This window comes from Lynx canadensis, chromosome B4, assembly GCF_007474595.2.
Source record: "Lynx canadensis isolate LIC74 chromosome B4, mLynCan4.pri.v2, whole genome shotgun sequence".
Classification (NCBI taxonomy): domain Eukaryota; kingdom Metazoa; phylum Chordata; class Mammalia; order Carnivora; family Felidae; genus Lynx; species Lynx canadensis.
In genome coordinates this window covers 982,227-999,508 of record NC_044309.1, presented here as the reverse complement: position 1 = coordinate 999,508, position 17,282 = coordinate 982,227, and the positions used below count along the sequence as shown (strand labels likewise).

Sequence of the window (17,282 nt, the reverse complement as noted above, 5' to 3'; positions counted from 1 at the left end):
TACACTGAGATAAGTTTCTAGTATCTAAAACAAAGGGCACTTTATATCTAATACATTTTTTTTTTTTAAAGCAGAGTATTATTTATATAACCTTCCCTTTGTCCAAGTCTTGTATTTTACTATTCCTAGTAAGGGACAACTTTATACAATCTGTTCATCTTCTACTTCAGAAATGGTCAGAAAGTTTCTGAATTCTAAGACCATATACATTGTACACATAAGCTGTGTCCACAAGAATAAACAATATAATTTAAGATAATATAACAAGAAGACGAGCAAGAACACAGTCTCACAATACATTTCGAAGAAAACTCTGATGTTAATTTATTAAAAACTTAGAAACTAATAAGCTAGATAATACATAACAAAATTTTTTTAACTAAGCACTTATACTCTGGAGTTATCAAAGGAAACACAAGAAAATGTAATCAATGTTTGTATTTTTTAAATAACAAAGTTTTCCAATAAGCAGAAACAGCAGCAAGACTGGATCTGCTTTATTACTTGTAGTTAATCTCGCTGGGGATGTCATGCTACGTAACTTGAAGCTCAAAGGGACGAACTGGAAAAACAGAGTTGACAGTAACTATGCCATCACAGCAGACTCACCACAAATTTCAACTTTTCCCTCAGGTTTAGCAAGAGGAATGTACATTCATTAAGGCTGGGTAACTAATTTGTCTTCTGTATATTCAAAATGCTTCAAAGTAAAAACGCACACAGAATTACTTCAAAATATTACTTCACGGCAGTACTCCCTCACAGGCAAACTTATTCCCAAATAATTAAATCCTTGCCACTTTAGGAAGGTCAGAACAAGATTATTTTTAAAGAAGTGAAATACCACATACGTCCCTATTTGCCCTGGAGACAAGACCCTCACCTCTGGCTAATGCTCAGAAAGTGAGAGAAAAGCAGTGGGGGGCGGAAAACGCGCCTGTGGCGCACTGCATTACTCCATCACCTTTCTCCAAATCCAGAGCCTCTGTATCAAGCCAAATAACAATACAAGATGTATCTTCCCTCCAAAAAGACACGTAGCTACTAATGCGTATCTTGTACTCTCACGGGAACCAGGGCAAGGGAGTGTTCGGGCGTCCATATGCTGTGGCCATCTCACAGATCTAGGATATTCCCTCTAAAAATCAAAGTTTTCTAAACAGCAGAGTTCCTCTTTCTCTGTTACATGCTTATAATTGGAAAATACGCAACTTCAGGTACACATCCGCACACCTCAAATACCACATGAGCGGCCCGAGAGCCAGCGCCTTGCGTACCTTGCTGGTGGAGGCCTTGTAAGTGGTCTTCAGCTTCTGAGAAAGCTGGCTGGTGCTGTGGCTGGCTGCGGAGACAGAGAACCGACAGTCAGGGCCGCAGAATTTCAGAGCCGGGACAGACTGGACAGCAAACCCCACTTCTTACTGCCAACGGGAAGACAGTGAAACCCGAGGGTCCATCTGTCCACGCTGGCATGGAGGTGACAGCACAGCTGGAACAAGACGCCAAGCTTCCTGGCACCCCTCCCCGCCTCACCCGCCCCCACCCACACCTGACTACGGGCCCCAAGCACTGCCGACCGCAGCAAGCAAACAAACCCACGTCCTTCATGAAAATCCCAAATCTCCCCCACGTGTCACGTGTCAGCAGTCCTGTCGGGGGCGCTCACCCTTACCTTTTGTTTTGAGCTGGCCCTTACTCAGTTCCGCCCCATCGATCGCTTGTCCTTCGGCAGCTAAACGTTCATTAAGAGTCTCAATCTCCCTACGCACTGGGAATAAAAAGGTTTTTTCAAAAAGGTAAGACGTGAACTTTTATGTTGAAACATATTCACCGCTTCCAAAACTTGAGGGTGTAAAAATATTATGTGTAAGTATTATCTAAACACAGACATGAATAATACCCTAACATTAGGTTCGCAGACTTCTCAAAATACTTGCGACACCTCTCACACACTGAGAACCACTGCTCTCCCTACACTGGGAAGACTGCGCCCCCAGGGCTCGCGGGCAGGGCTCCTGGACCTCAAGGTAGGCCATCTCCTTTGTCCTTTATTCTATACACTTAAAAACATTTTCCTGATACTATCCAAAATTCAGTGAAATGTTTACAGTCCAGCCGAGAACACTGAAATTGGGAGGAAAAGCGCACAACAAAACATAACTATGGCTGCGTGGGACCACAGAGCCCCAAGTAAGGATTATATGTAACAAAGATTAAAAATCTGGGGCGCTTGGGTGGGTCAGCTGGTTAAGCGTCCGACTTTGGCTCGGGTCATGATGTCGCAGTTCGTGGGTTTGAGCCCTGCGTCAGGCTCTGTGCTGGCAGCTCAGAGCCTGCAGCCTGCTGAAGAATTGTCTCCTTCTCTCTGTGCCCCTCCCCCGCTCACGTTCGTTCTCTCTCAAAATAAATAGACATTAAAAAAAGAATTTAAAAAAAAAGAATTAGTTTGAAAAAAATTGAAGGAGAGTCACAAAAGTCTCAGAACCACAGGGAAAGAATGAAGAGGAAGGTCATCGGTCATCAAGAAGGCGATCAGCAGACACCTGTGCCTATGCTCTCCTCCGGAACAGGTCTGCGGGACCAGGGCTGTCTTCCAGCCACAATGTCGAGGAATGACACGTGGCAAAGGAACAGGATTCAGCCGAGGGCACAAGCCACTACAGCGAGGCAGCAGAACCATGACCTGGCCACACATCCCCCCCAAGCCAGGCTGTGCACCTGCCAGGATGATGTACCCTCTACTCAGGCTATGGTGAGACGAAGGGGCCGGGTCAGGTGACAGAGAGGGTAAGGGCAAAGGCTCTGAGCAGACCTTACAGAGGCAGGGCGCCACCAAAGCCAGCAGCACGAGACTGTGTCAACTCAAAGTACATCCAGCAGTAGTCATTTGTAATCCAACAGTTTTTCTTGAACAAACTACATGAGTTCATAAAATATTAATAAGGCCTTACATCACAACAGAAACTCAATAATGCTTTGATCATTACAACTGATACTTTTTTATTTAAGAGACAGAGAAGAGAGAATAAGCAGAGGAGAGGGGCAGAGGAAGAGAGTGAGCGAGACACAGAATCTTTTTAAGTTTATTTTTGAAAGAGAAAGAGAGAGCTCAAGTGGGGTAGGAGCATAAAGAGAGAGAGAGAATCCCAAGCAGGCTCCGCACTGTCAGCACCGAGCCCAAAACAAGGCTCAAACCCAAGAACCAGGAGATCATGACCTGAGTCGAAATCAGACGCTCAACCAATGGAGCCAGCCAGAAGCCCCTACACTGCTTGATTCTTTAAGCAAATGAAGGCACTGCTTCTATAAAAAAAATCTAAGAATAAAAACTAAAGCCAAGCTAATTTAAAAACTATTTTGATTTGGGGCGTCTGGGTAGTCAGTAGGTTAAACGTCCAACTCCTGTTGGTTTCGACTCAGATCACGATCTTCCGGTTCATGAGTTGGAGCCCCACGTCAGGCCACGTGTTCACAGTGCAGAGCCTGCCTGGGATATTCTCTCTGCCCCTCCCCAGCTCGTGTGCACACGCTCTCTCTCGCCAAAATAAACAAATAATAGATAAATAGATACTTCTGATTGACCTTTAAAATAAGTCGAACAGATAATACTAAGAAATTCTCAAAATACAGTACATTTTAAAGGAAAACATGAATCAATTTCTCGATTTACAGTATACTTTGTATAGGGATAGTTATAAGAAGCATTTGTTTTTCATAAAACCACCATCTCAGTGAGCTGGTGTGGCCAGCAGAATGCTACCCACCCCAAAGGTAACCTGTGAGCACGTGAGCCCCATGGCTAAGGGGCCCTGCAGGTGTGACTACAGCGAGGGACCTCTGACGGGGAGGTCACCCTGCCTGGCCCGATGACCCAGCCTTCCCTCACGTCCTTAGGAATGGCTCAGAGATGCTCACCACTGAAGGCTTCGAAGACGGACGGTGGAAGGGCTTTGAGGCAAGGGGTGAGGCGGGCTCTAGACACCGGGACTCTGTCCTCACGATGCACAGAACTGAAAATCTGCCACAGTTCAAACAAGCAAAAGACAGACCCTCCCCCTCACCTCCAGAAGCATAGCCCTGCCAAGGCCTTGACCTGAGTCTGCTGGGAGGGGCCCCCCATAGTTCCCACCGGTGACTTGTAAGGCAATCAACCTGGGTCACTCGAAGCCACTATGTGTGTTACAGAACACAAAATGGATACAGTGGTGACCGTCTACCCAAGATTTTACAAAAGCTTATTAGGACAGAAGATACTCACATTCTAAGTTCTCAATGTAAAGGTTTTCAAACTCTCTCTCTATTTGACCAAACAGCTCCAAAAGTGTACTGCGAACCGAGGAAGGCAGCTTAGAATCCTGAAGAAAAAAAAGGAAGATTCTGTTTAAAATGAATGAATAAGAAACTCTTTTCCAAAGCGAATTCTCATTTCTCTTAAATTCTTATTTTATATATTATTTCTTATACGTAAAATGCTTACAGAACTCACAGTTCCACATTTCTACGTACACAACTATGATGAAATGATATAAATGGCTATCCAGCATGATACAGGATTCAAGAACAAGCACTTCCTCAAAATAACGTAATTTTCCCTTTTACAAGGGAGGAAACAAGCCTACCTTATTCAAAAACCTCCACATTTGTAGAGAAGGAAGACAGTTCCCATAAATGCAGTTTCATCATGCACAGTCTTTAAAGTTCTACCGTGTGACATTATAAATTAATCTTAATAAGCCACCTACTAACAGAAGAGCTTTTAGAGAGCTCTCCCATCCACGGTGCTTCAGACAAAATCCTGGACATCTCCTAACACCTACAAGACTGTGAGGAGGGAAACATGAGAAATCTGACCAGTAAGAGCAAACGGTATCTGTTAAAGGAGAACATCCATGTGGTAAGTGTCAGGAGCACCACGCCACGCGTGCCTGCACGCCTGCCCCCGTGTTCTGCACAGCTGGAGTCTCCTCTGCGCCTCATGGGAAGTCCATGAGCAGAAGCAACGCCTCTGCAGAAGTCTGAGGTACAAGTGACTGGGCGGCGTCCCCGGCCCCACCCATGCTCACACACACACACTTTCTGGACGCTGCTGGTCGTGGGGAGCCCGCACAGTCTACACTACTCTCCTCTCCAGAGAGCACGCCCGACGTGCTAGTTCGTGTGACCCCACACTCAGAGTATTTCCAGAACGGAAGTCGTAACGGTTCTAAGATGTTTCAGTACTTAATTGCCACCAATGTAAGTGACTTTTCAAGTTTCCGTGCAGCACAAACTTTCTGATGTTTAGTCAGTTGCAAATAAAAAAAGGACATACGATGTTTATTAAATTAAACTTCTCAGATTAAGTTCTCAGGAAGACAGAAATTCTAAGCAAAATGATCTCTAATGACAGAAACATTTCAGCAATATGTTTTGAAATCACATAATGTTCCAGTAAATTTGACAAGCCAATAAAAACTATATACGAAGCCATGTTTAAAAACTGAAATTTGGCAGAATGGGTACTATGGCCTCCCTCAACACCCTTCTAAAATACCAATGAAAAATATGAAAAATAAAAATAAGATTTTGAAATAACAGTGAAAGTAAAATAAACCACGACAGTAGCATTTGCCATGCCGTCCACCTTGCCTCGTGGCCTTCGCATCCGCTCTTCCATCTCCGTGCCACGCTCTTCCCGCACCCTCGTGCGGCCGGTCCCCTTCGCACGGGCACTTGGTGAGAAGCCGTTCTGACTCCCACACCAAGGCCACATCTACGTGCATCAAGTCCTGCTCACCTATACCCACAGTCCCTTAAGATCTTTACCGTTCAACAACCGAAACATCACATTTACTTGAGTAGTAAACGCGTCTTAACGTCGAATGTCATTGCCACTGGAGACAAAACTGGGATGGCAGCGACAGCCTCACCCTACAATCAGGAAGCGAAACGGGCAGTGAAACGAGAACGTTCCCACCAGGCAGGCGGAGCCACGGGAGTGCCCCGGACGGCCTACTGGTGCCATTCGTCTTCACGGACCCCGACGGAGAGGTGCTGAACTGCGGGGACCATTTCAGAAACGTGAGGACAGAAAAGCTACTGTGACTGAGCAAGGCTCTCACGTGCACGTCACTCCATCACATCAGCACAATCACGGGTGCGGGAGGCCTCGCTCCCAGGCACATGCAGACTCAGCCACGCTCCACAACCGGGGCCCCGCGGGCCTGGGCCGAGCGCCGCACTCCTACACGCCCCACGTTCACAGCTCTGAGAAGGTACAAGTACCGCCGCAGCACATTCATGCTACCTTTGCGCTGTCTGGTACTGCTCCCAAATAGGCGTAACCTCGTCCACAAAGTGCAGGGCCACCGTCCCAACAGAATCCACGGGTAACTGGCCCACGGTTCGCAGATCCCTCCACCCACACCTACCATGCCAGCTGCCGGCAACCCTGCCGCGGCACCAGCCCGCGCACCTCACACCGGCCGGCGGGGAAGCCGCGCCAACAGGCAGGTGCCGTCCAGGGAATGCTGAAGCCACCGAGGCGAGGGCCCCACGGTGCGGCAGCCGGACCGGTCAGCTTGCGGACTCTGAACAGCCCCACAAAGGGTCACCCTGAGATGCAGTTACCTGCTTGATCTACATCACAATGGAGGATGGGCACTCAGAAGGCCGAGCAAAGAACATATTTACCCCCGACGAGTGAACTCCAGAAGACACTAACAAAGGCGACTGCAGGATTTTCACCACTAGAGATATAAGTAAATCAAATTAAAAAACGTATCCTAGACTGTTTACCTGCACTGTCCAATACGGTAGCCAGCAGCCAAGTGTGGTTATTTAAATTTAGACGTAAATCAAGGAAAATTTTAAAAATTCCTCAGTCACACTAGCCACCCATGTCTCTGTGCAGGCTGTTATGTATCACCGCTGTTTTTCCCGGTTATTGAGGGAAGGGGAGCTGGTTCTGTTTTGTTTTGGTAACACACTCTTTTTCTCTACTCTGGAGACCTGTATGTGACTATTTCTGGAACATTGAAAACACGATCAGCAACCAACTCACTTGTCCTTCTAACATTTCTCTTGGCAGACCCGTCCTCTCCTGCTCCGAGCTGTTCGTTCTTCGTATAGAAAGGCTATGAGATTTGCGTTTCTGTTTTGCTTGGCGAGCAGTGGAGCAACTCCCGCTTTCTGTGGGCATTACTTCTAGAAGGTGATGTCCCAGTCGCTCCTGCAATAAGCTGAACAAGAGCAAGAAAAGCAAGGACTTTATTTCTGATATGACAAACTGGAATGAAGGAAAATAGTGGACCATTGTTACTTTCAATTCCACATCTCTCTACTATGGTAATATTTACCATGTAATTTACAATGTGACAAAGTAATGTGTTTTAAGACAGAGGCCACAGCCTTTGTTAACGAGGTAATTGTTATCAAGTTTCATTAAGTTTTAAAAAAAAAAATCAAATAGCAAAGACAGGCTTAAACAATTCTCCCTTAACCAACTTTCCCCAGCCTCTGCCTACTCCCCAGAGAGAACCAATTCTAATCACATGTTCTAGACTACAGATTCTAGAGCAATCTGTCCAAGAGAAATACAACACAGGCCACATGCCTTAACTGTAAATTTTCTAGTAGCCACATTAAGAAAAAGTAAAAACAGGTGAAATCACTTTTGATGATTTATTTAGCCAACTATGTTTAAAATACTATCACTTGAGGAGCGCCTGGGTGGCGTAGTTGGTTAAGCGTCCCACCCTTGGTTCAGGCTCAGATCATGAACCCAGGGTTGTGGGATTGAGCCCCTCATCAGGCTCTGCACTGAGCATGGAGCCTGCTTGGTTCGGTGGGTCTCTCTCTCCCCACCGCCACACGTCCCTCTCCCCTGCTAGTGCTCACTCTCCCTCTAAAATAAAAAATTTTAATTACAAAAATAAATAGAACACTATCACTTTAGACAACGTAAAAAACACTAACAGGTATTTCCATTTGGGTGCTGCATCTTCAAAAAAAATTTTTTTTCAACATTTATTTATTTTTGAGACACAGAGACAGAGTGTAAGCAGGGGGAGGGACAGAGAGGGAGGGACACACAAAATCTGAAGTAGGCTCTAGGCTCTGAGCTGTCAGCACAGAGCCCGACGCGGGGCTCGAACTCACGAACCATGAGATCATGACCTGAGCCGAAGTTGGAGATGCCACCCAGGCACCCCCGGGTGCAGTCTCAAAGGCAATCAGCCACACCTCACATGCTCACCTGCTCGGGGCTGCCATAAGACAGCACAATCTGGACATCATTCAAATTTCTACATAATGTAAACGTTTTCACTTACCCACTTTGGGCATTATCTACTTGTTTCCTGCTACTGATTCCCCCTCCCAATATCACAACCCTGTTACTTAATTTTAAGTAATATATTTATTCACATATGATGTTTCTTTCTTCAACTGTAACTTGTGTTTAGAACATGACCTGCTCATTTTGTGTTCTTACAGATCCCTCCTTCTCCCAGTATATCTATTAGTTTATGTAATTTTAAGATATTCATGGACCTCCCTTCTTTACTGACAACGTCTTTCACCCTCTCCATCTCTGCCTCACTTTGTAAGGTTCCACGTGTCCACTTTTTTCTCAAGCTCTCCCGCACAGCCATCCATCTCCTCTGTCATTTGAGAATGTCCTAGGAACACAAGCAGAGTATGTGCCTCTTCAAGTTTTGAGCTTCATGCTCTGGATATCCATGCAAGTTGTTACCTGTACCAACTGTTACTTCCTTCTGATTGCTGGGTAGTATTCCACAGCACGGAGGTACTATAATGTAACCATTCATCTGTTTCAAAAAAAATTTAGTTCTTTCCAGTTTCTTACTATTATAAATAAAGCTACTATGAACACTAACATACACGTTTTTGTGTGAATGTAAGTTTCCATTTCTTTCGGATAAATGTCCACGAGTGAGATTTCTGGGACATATGATCAATGTATGTTTAGTTTTTTAAAAAATTTTGAGATATTAACTCACACATATAATTCATTCCCCACATTCAGCCCTGGGCAACCACTAATCTACTTTGTACATAAATTGGCCTGTTCTGTCCATTTCATATAAATGGGTTCCTACAATATGCGGCCTAATCTATCATCATTAGCTTTTTTCACTTAGCCAAGGTCCACCCATGTTATAGCATGTGTTGGTAATTTATTCCTTTTTATTGCCAAACATTCCACTGTACGGACACACCACATCTTATTAACAGTTGACGGACATTTGGTTGTTTCCATTTGCGGGTTATTATGAATAATGCCACTATAAATGATAACGTGTAGGTTCTGTGTGCATTTGTGTTTTCATTTCTCTGTGTACACCCATAGGAATGGAACTGCAGTAACTCGATGTTTAACCGTGCTTAGTATTTTTAAGAAACCACCAAACCAATTCTCCAAAGCAGTTATAATCTCTTATATTCCCATCAGCAATACAGGACATTCTATTCTCTGCATCCTCATTTAGTATGGTCACTGTGTTTAATTTTAGCGGCTCTGGTAGGCGTGCACTATCTTGTTACCGTCTTCATTCACACTTCCCCAGTGGCTGGTGATACTGCACATCTTTTCCTGTGCTTGTGTGCAATCTAAACATCTTTCTCAGTAAAATGTCTCCTCCCATCTTTTGCCCATTTAATAGGACTTTGGGATTTTACTGCTGAGATTTGAGAGTTCTTCAAATATTCTTCATGAGTTATGCATCAGGTATGTGTGTTGCCAATAGTTTCTCCCAATCTGTAACTTTTTTTTTTTTTTTTTTGTAATTTGTTTTTTATCCCCACAGGGTTTTTCACAAAGCAAAACCTTTAAATTCTGAAGAAATCCCATTGGTCAATTACCTTTCTCCTACAGATCATACATTTAGAATCATGTCTAAATACTTTTTATCAATCCTATCTCCTAAAAATTTTGTTTTCTTCTTAAAATTATAGTTGTATAGTTTATATTTAAATATACAGGCTACTCTGGGTTGATATTTTTAAGGTGCAAAGTTTAGATCCAGGGCTATTTTTGTTTTGGATTTTCTTGTTTTTGCTGGTATCCAATTATTTGAGCACATGTTGAAGACTATCCATCTTACACTGAATTGAGAAAGTTTGACATCTTGCTCAAAAAGCGATCGGCTATACACAGGTGGGATTATTTCTTGGCTCTCTATTCTGTTCATCTGATCTATAGATCTCTCTGCCAGTAAGTTGTTGTTGCTGTTTTTTAAGTTTTATTTATTTATCTCTACACCTACCATGGGGCTCAAACCACAACCGTGAGATCAAGATTCAGATGCTCCATTGCCTGGGCCAGGCAGGCTCCCCTGCTGACAACACAGTCGTGACTACCATGCTGTCTTGAAATCATTTAGTGATTACTATCATTTTTTTTCAAAACTGTTTTAGCTATTCTAGTTCTTTTGCCCTTACCATATAAATTTGGAATAATCCTTCCCATATCTACAAAAATCTTCATGGAATTTTAATAGGAATTCTATTTAATCTGCTCATCAATTTGGAGAGAAGTGGCATCTTTATCATGTTAAGCCTTCCAATCTGTGAATACAGTGTATGTCTCAGTTTATTTAGATCATCTTTTCTTCCCTCAGTTTTGTAGACTTCCACATAAAAGTCCTACATATGTCTTTTCAAATTTACACTGAAGTCTGTGTTTTTGAGTAATTTTAAATAACATTGTATTTTTATTTCCATTTTGTGTTAATTGCTGGTATCCTACACTATTGTTGAACTCATTAATTTCAGGAGAGTTTTTGTAGATTCTTTGGCATTTTCTACATAGACTACTATATCATCTGAAGAAAAAAAAAAGACAGTTTTATTTCTTCCTTTCTGATCCACAGACCGTTATTTCTTTTTCTTATTGATCTGGCTAGGAATTCCAGTATTATGTTGTAAACAGTGACAACAAACATCCTGTTTTGTTTTGACCTCAAAGTAAAAACACTCTGTTTATGGCCATTAAGTATGATGCTAGCTGTAGGTTGATTGTAGATTCTGTCTACCAAAATGAGAAGGCTGCCCTCCTGGGAGTGTCATGAATGAGTGTTGAATTTTGTCATCTGTGTTTTCTGCATCACTTAACGGTGTGGATTTTCTTTAGCCTATTAACAGATGAATTATACTGATGATTTTCAAATACTAATCCAAATTTACATGCGTGGAATAAGCCCTACTTATGTATAACTTTCTTTAGTGACTGCTCTAGGTATTTTGTTTGTTTCTTTATTTTCGGAGAAACAGTACGAGCAGGGGAGGACGAGAGAGGGGGAGAATCGCAAGCAGGCCCCATGCCATCAGCGCAGAGCCCAACGTGGGGCTCAAACTCACAAATCATGAGATCATGACCTGAAACAAAATCAGGAGTTGGATGTTTAACCAACTGAGCCACCCAGGCACCCCTAGGTAGTTTATTTTCACAACTATCACAGTCTACTGATTCTCAACATTCTACCAGTTCGTGGTCATGTACAGAAACCTCACCTTCCTGTCTCTTCACACTTCCCCATTTGTAACAGTCAAGTGAAATACTTCCTCTACATACACAGAGAACATCAAAGAGCTACACTTCAACCTCCAAACAGAAGAGGAGCGTCTATAGAATTTACCAAAGTTTGTTCTTTCCATTGTTCGTTCTTCCTTCCTGGTGTTCCCACATTGCTTTATATCGTTTCCATTCTGTTTACAGAACTTCCTCTACCTACTCTCAAGAGGTAGGTCTGCTGGTGACAGATCACGTGAAAGATGTTTTCCCTTGATAGAGAATTCTGAGCTGACAGTTCATTTCCTTCAGCACTTGAAAAGTAAGCCACTTCCTTATGGCCTCTATGGTTGCTGACAAGAAATTCACCATCAAATTGTTTTTCCACTACTGGTAAAGTGACATTTCTCTCTCGCTGCTTTTTTTGTCATTAGTTCTCAGAAGTTTGACTATGATGTTGTCTTAGCATCAGCATGGATTTGAGTTTTATCCTGTCTGGGTTTCACTAAGCTTCTTGATTCTGTATGTTTATGGCTTACCAAATTTAGGAAATATTCAGCCAGTATTTCTTCAGTATGTTTCAGCCCCACTGGCTCTCTCCTCTTTCTGGGATGATGACAAGAACAGTGGGTCTTCTGTCACAGTCCCACCAGTCACTGAGGTTTTGTTCACTTTTTTCCAGTCTATTTTCTCTGAATTGTTCAAATTGGGCAATTTCCATTTCTTCAGTTTTTCCTATGTTCTTTTCATTCTGCTGTTGTCATCCACTGGGTTTTTTGTTTCAATTAACACTTTACAGCTCTAAATTTCCATTTGTTTCTTCCTGTGTTTCCTTCCTGAGATTTTAGTGTTTTTGTTCTCCATTTATTTCAAGCATCACTAATTGCTCACTGAAACATTTTCATGATGGCTACTTTAAAATCCCTGTCAAATCATCTGCGATACCTGTGTTGCTGTCCGTGGTCTTTTCTTATTCAAGCTGAGATTTTCCCAGTTCTTCATATGACATGTAATTTTCTAGTGAAGCCTCAACATTTTGGATTTGATGTTATCAGACTTGGAATCTGATTTAAGTCTTCTATTACAGCAGGCCTCTAATGATGATGCCCCAGCAACTTGTTTCTGCCAGGTGGACTGAAAAATGGAGATGGAAGTCAGCGTTCTCCGTTCAGCCTCCACTGACCTTGGGTGGAGGTACTCCTCAGTGCTGCCGGCTGGGCTCTAAGTTCAACCTTTCCCTTGGCTTCTACTCACATCACCCTAACTAAACCAGAGGTCCCTTTTACTACACCCGTCATGTCTTCCTTACCACAGGTGGTGGTGAAACTCCTGAATCTCTACTGGGCTTCCTCTGACGCCACTCCAGCAGGAAAGGCACACCCTTATCACGCAAGAGAGATGAAAATCCCACCTCACCCAGGCTTCCCTGGTATTACCCGGCAGAGAGTGTCACCTCAACACAGCTTGTCAAAAGTGAAAGTCCAGATTCCCCATCCAGGCTTTGAGAAGAGTGAGGGTGGGGGCTGCAGTGTTTTCTAAGAGCATCCTGTCTCTAAGGCTGTCCTTTTCCTGGTCTTCTGACTACAGAGAGCAGGCTTTTCTTGAGGTTTCTGATCTGAGCCCTTTGATGTTGCCAGGTTGCTACTTCTTCAGGCCCAAGTCTGGGATATATGTGGCAAAAAGAAACCCAGGGCACACAGCTCCGTGTCATTTCTCAGGTCCCGATACACCAAGTCACCACACTTTCTTCTCTCCACCTTTCAGTCTTGTATGTTTTCTAACGTCCAGGGTTTTTAGCTATACTTAGCGGAACAGGGAAGGACATCTACTCCATCTTTCCTCAATCACAAAACCAAAGATCTTTTGTGTCTCAAATTACGTATATACAGACCTTGTTTTAAAATGGCAACAAGAGGGGCGCCTCGGGGGGCTCAGCTGGTTAAGCATCTGACTGGCTCAGGTCTTGCAGTTTGTGAGTTTGAGCCCCACATCGGGCTCTCTGCTGTCAGCACCGAGCCCGCTTTGAATCCTCTGTCCCCCTCTCCATGCTCCTCCCCCACGTGTGCTCATGCTCTCTCTCACTCTCTCTCTCAAAAATAAACATTAAAAATATAGATAGGGGCATCTGGATGGCTCAGTCAGCTAAGCGTCTGACTTCAGCTCAGGTCATGATCTTGTGGTTCATGAGTTCGAGCCCCACATCGTGGTAGAGTCTCTCTCTCTCTCCCTCCCTCCTTCTGTCTATCCTTTCCCCACTTGCACTCTCTCTCAAAACAAACTTTTTTAAAAAATTAGATATATATACCATATATATACATTAAAAGTGGCAACAAGAGGGGTGCCTGGGTGGCTCAGTCCATTGAGTCCACCTCTTGACTTAGGCTCAGGTCGTGATCCCAGGGTAATGGGATGGAGCCCCATATCAGGCTCTGCGCCAAATGTGGAGCCTGCTTAAGATTCTCTCTGTCTCTCTGCCCTTCTCCTTTGCTCGCATGCATGCTCTCTCGCTCTCTCTCCCTAAAAAATAAAAAATAAAGATAAAATAAAATAAAATGACAAGAAAGTAAGTCTTGCTTTACAACACACTAAAAACTTTCAAATTGGTCAACAAATTGTGTTTTTAGGTTTAAATTCTGAAATCTGTTAATTTATTAAAATTGCCATATATTTTCTATAGCATTACGTAAACAAAATTCAACTGTCAAATCTGAAAAAAAGGACACACAGGAGCACCTGGATGGCTCAACTGGTTAAGCGTCCAACTTCGGCTCAGGTCATAATCTTGCAGTTCGTGGATTCGAGCCCCATGTCGGGCTCTGTGCTGACAGCTCAGAGCCTGGAGCCTGCTTCGGATTCTGTGTCTCCTCCTCTCTCTGCGCCCCCCCCCCCCCCCACGCTCATGTTCTGTCCCTCTCAATAATAAATGTTACAAAAACATTTTTTTAATAATAAAATAAGATAAGATAAAATCAAATAAAATAAAATAAAATAAAATAAAATAAAATAAAATAAAATAAAATAAAATAAAACTAAGGACACAGAGGGGCACCTGGAGGGCTCAGTCAGTTGAGCGCCCCAACTTGACTTCAGCTCAAGGACCTCGTTGCCCAACGGTAGCGCGTCTGACTCCAACTTCATTTCAGCTCAGGTCATGATCCAGGGTCATGGGATCAAGCCCTGCGTCAAGCGTGGCACTGAGCATGGAGCCTGCTTAAGATATTCTTTCTCTCTCCCCATCTGCCTCTCCCCAGCTCATGCTCTCTCTAAAACAGAAATAAATAGGGGCCCCTGGGTGGCTCAGTCAGTTAAGCGTCCCACTTCAGCTCAGGTCATGATCTTACAGTCTGTGAGTTTGAGCCCCGCATCAGGCTCTGTGCTGACAGCTCAGAGCCTGGAGCCTGCTTCGGATTCTGTGTCTTCCTCTCTCTCTGCCCCTCCCCTGCTCATGCTCTGTCTCTGTCTCAAAAATAAATAAAAAACGTTAAAAAAAATTTTTTTTAATAAAATAAAATAGAAATAAATAAGGGGTGTTCGGGTGGCTTGGTCGGTTAAGCATCTAACTTCAGCTCAGGTCATGATCTCACAGTTCATGAGTTCGAGCCCCACATCTAGCTGTCTGCTGTCAATACAGAGCCCACTTTGGATCCTGTCTCCCTGTTTCTCTGACCCTCCCTCACTCGCGCTATCTCTCCAAAATAAGTAAATGTTAAAATAAAAATAAAGTAATATTAAAAAGGACACTTAGAAATAAGATTACTGTATTTTCTGTCTCCAAAATGTTCATTTGGTTTTCTTTTTAATCTTCTACTTCCCTCACTTTTTTGGATATTCTATGTGTTAAAGCAAGTCACGAGGCCAACCCAGACTCAAGTGGAGGACAAACAGACTTAACCTCCTGAAATAAAAACAATGAGAAAGAGTTTGTAGCCATCTTTCATCCATCACACCTCACTCCATTTACCAATTCTGGCTATACAATGAATACCATTCTGCTTCCCTAAAAAAAACGTCAGTGAAGGGAACTGATTTTGCCACTTCACACACTTTGTGGAATAAAATGGATATAAATGAACCGCTGAGTTAAACACCTACTCAGAATAAAATCCCAGCGAAGAGCACCACAGTTAAGAATGTGAGTTTTATAGCCACGCAAACCCCTCCCCCCAACTCTTCAAAGCACTGGCTTTTTTGTCATGAAGCCGCAGCTCAAATGTTACCTTGTCAAAACAGCTTCCTCTGACCACTGCCAGTCGCAGCACCGCATGACCCTCACCACCTTTGTGGTTTACTCACTTAATGAGTGTTTCCCCCACGGCACCATCAACACCAGGAGGACTGGAACATTATTTTGGCTCGCTACTGCCCGTGGGTCCCACCACATTGCCTGTCGTAAGTACATCCCCAAAGATTTGATGAATGTGTAAGTGAATGAAAGAGCACTACATCCGCCACTAAGCTGTGTAATCTCTGTCAACTTACTTAACCACCTTCCTAAAGCTTCATTCCATCATCTGTAAAGCAGGGATAGCAACAGCATTTATTTCATTAAGTCATTCATCAAATAATCTTCAAGTTCATAAATATACTAGGTACTGGGAATATGGCAGTAAAGTAAACAGACTTGGTCTGTACTTTCAGGTTACTTAGAGTTCTAAGACAGACCTTAAATATAATCTCATAATCTATTATAGAAATTATAAACTGGGATGAGCGTTTATATTTGTGTGAAAGACACACACAAATATTATGTATTATGAGGAAAAAAAAAAAAGATACCGGCTGAAGAGTTAGGAAGACTTTTCTGAGAAACTGACATTTAAATTGAGACTGAAGAATTAGTGTTAACCATGTGGAAAACAGAGGAGTGGGTATTCCAGGAACAGGAACAGCATGTGCAAATGCCCAGAGCTGGGAATAAGATTAGTTTATCAGAGACACTAAAAAAAAAAAGATAACGTGGCTAAAACATTGCAAACAATGGAGAGAATGGTACAAGGTAAGTGGGAGAGGGAGGCTTAGATTCTGTTCATGTTTACATTTTATCCTAAAACAAAAATGAAGCCACTTCAAAGTGTTAAATAAGAGACACTAGATTTGCATTAAAAATCACTCTTGCTGGTGTGTGGAAAACATGTAGAAAAATCAGATGACTAAGAATGGAGAAGTCAGTTAGGAAGTTAATAAAATAGTCCAGGCAATTAATTATGATCCTTAAAATTAGAGGGTACATGAATGGACTGGGGTGTGGAGGGTGGGTGCGTAGAGAGGTGTCAAGAACAGCCTTCATTTCTGAGGTAAGAAGTAAGTGAAACAAGTATCAGATTATTGAGATGAGGAAGCAGACCAGGAGAAGAAATCAAGACCTAAATATGGAACATTTTATGTTTGCAAAAATTGCCTTTGAAATATTTAGAACACAAAGGAGGAAGGAGGTACTTAAGTCTGGAGATGAGAACTGGCCTGCATTTATAAATCTGGGAGAGGTCTACACTGAAAGTAAAAATGGGCATCTGGACCCCATCGGGCCTCCAGACCCAACGCCTTACCAAACATCACTTTTTTAACAAGAAGGAAAAAAAGAGTACAATGAACACTACTGACAGACATAAACAACACATAATAGAACTGGCACTCCCTTAAATGCAATACAGAAAAATCATTTCTGACTGAAAAATTAAAAACAAATTTTTCAGGGGCGCCTGGGTGGCTCAGTTGGTTGTGCATCCGACTTCGGCTCAGGTCACGATCTCTCGGTTTGTGAGTTTGAGCC

At 43.0% G+C, this 17,282-nt stretch overlaps 1 protein-coding gene across 3 annotated transcripts in view; it reads right to left on the bottom strand.

The window, feature by feature from the left end:
• The window catches only part of WDR37 (WD repeat domain 37), a 54,882-nt gene that overhangs the window by 32,563 nt on the left and 5,037 nt on the right, over positions 1 to 17,282 (bottom strand). For all 3 annotated transcript variants that reach the window (XM_030321030.1, XM_030321029.1, XM_030321031.1), the window contains exons 2-5: positions 7,043 to 7,220; positions 4,259 to 4,355; positions 1,673 to 1,768; positions 1,278 to 1,342 (exon numbers count right to left, since the gene is read on the bottom strand). In XM_030321030.1, the coding sequence (XP_030176890.1) occupies positions 1,278 to 1,342; positions 1,673 to 1,768; positions 4,259 to 4,355; positions 7,043 to 7,180 (396 nt within the window). In that variant the 5' untranslated portion in view covers positions 7,181 to 7,220. The remainder of the gene's footprint in view (positions 1 to 1,277; positions 1,343 to 1,672; positions 1,769 to 4,258; positions 4,356 to 7,042; positions 7,221 to 17,282) is intronic.